Source organism: Mandrillus leucophaeus, unplaced genomic scaffold, assembly GCF_000951045.1.
Source record: "Mandrillus leucophaeus isolate KB7577 unplaced genomic scaffold, Mleu.le_1.0 Scaffold254, whole genome shotgun sequence".
NCBI lineage: Eukaryota > Metazoa > Chordata > Mammalia > Primates > Cercopithecidae > Mandrillus > Mandrillus leucophaeus.
Window position 1 is genome coordinate 3,861,820 of NW_012102632.1, and position 848 is coordinate 3,862,667.

Genomic DNA, 848 nt, shown 5'->3' on the forward strand with positions numbered 1-848 from the left:
TTTTTTTTTTTTTTTTTTTTTTTTTTGGGGGGGGGTGTGTTTGTGTGTGTGTGTGTGTGTGTGTATGTGTGTTTGTGGGGGAGTCAGAATCTTGCTCTGTCATCCAGGCTGGAGTACAGTGGTGCAGTCTCTGCTCACTGCAATCTCCGCCTCCCAGGCTCAAGTGATCCTCCCACCTTAGCCTCCGGAGTAGCTGAGACTACAGGCATACACCACCACGCCTGGCTAATTTTTGTATTTTTTGTAGAGATAGGATTTCACCGTGTTGCCTAGTCTGGTCTCCAACTCTTGAGCTCAAGCAGTCTGCCCTCCTCGGTCTTCCAAAATACTGCGATTACAGGTGTGAGCCACTGCATCCAGCCATTTCTCCATTTGAAGGCAAGGATGGTGTCTTATCCACTTTCCTGGACTTTGGAGCACCTAGTGCACCCTCACAGTTAGTAGCCAAGGGTCACATACCAAATGCCATGGACTAGGCAGGTAATGTAAATGAGCAAACAAGGTGGGCAGGGAGACAGATTTTTCCTGAAACGTGGGGCCTCTTGGCCCATCTCTTGTTTTCCCACTTTTGTTAGAGACTCAGTTCTTTACTGAGTGAAAGGAAACACAAGCATGATGGGAAAGGGAGCCTACTTGCAGCCACAGTACTGGGAATGAATAGGGAGTGGTGGGGACTGAGGACTGGGGAGCATAGGCCCTTCCTAAAGGGAACTCACTGCTCCACCCTGGCCACTTCTGCCAGGCAGAAATTTAAGCCTGACATGGATGGATGAGAAGACTTTTCAAGAAAAGCTGAAAATTGAGATTTTTGTACAAGATCATGTGATTCTTTTTTTTTTTTTTTTTTT

At 46.8% G+C, this 848-nt stretch overlaps 1 protein-coding gene across 1 annotated transcript in view; it reads left to right on the forward strand.

Moving 5' to 3' along the window:
* The first annotated feature begins 384 nt into the window (after positions 1–384).
* ADAMTS7 (ADAM metallopeptidase with thrombospondin type 1 motif, 7) overlaps positions 385–848 on the forward strand; it is a 68,458-nt gene continuing 67,994 nt past the window's right edge. Inside the window, exon 1 of the mRNA XM_011983732.1 lies at positions 385–436. Within this exon, the coding sequence (XP_011839122.1) occupies positions 385–436 (52 nt within the window). The remainder of the gene's footprint in view (positions 437–848) is intronic.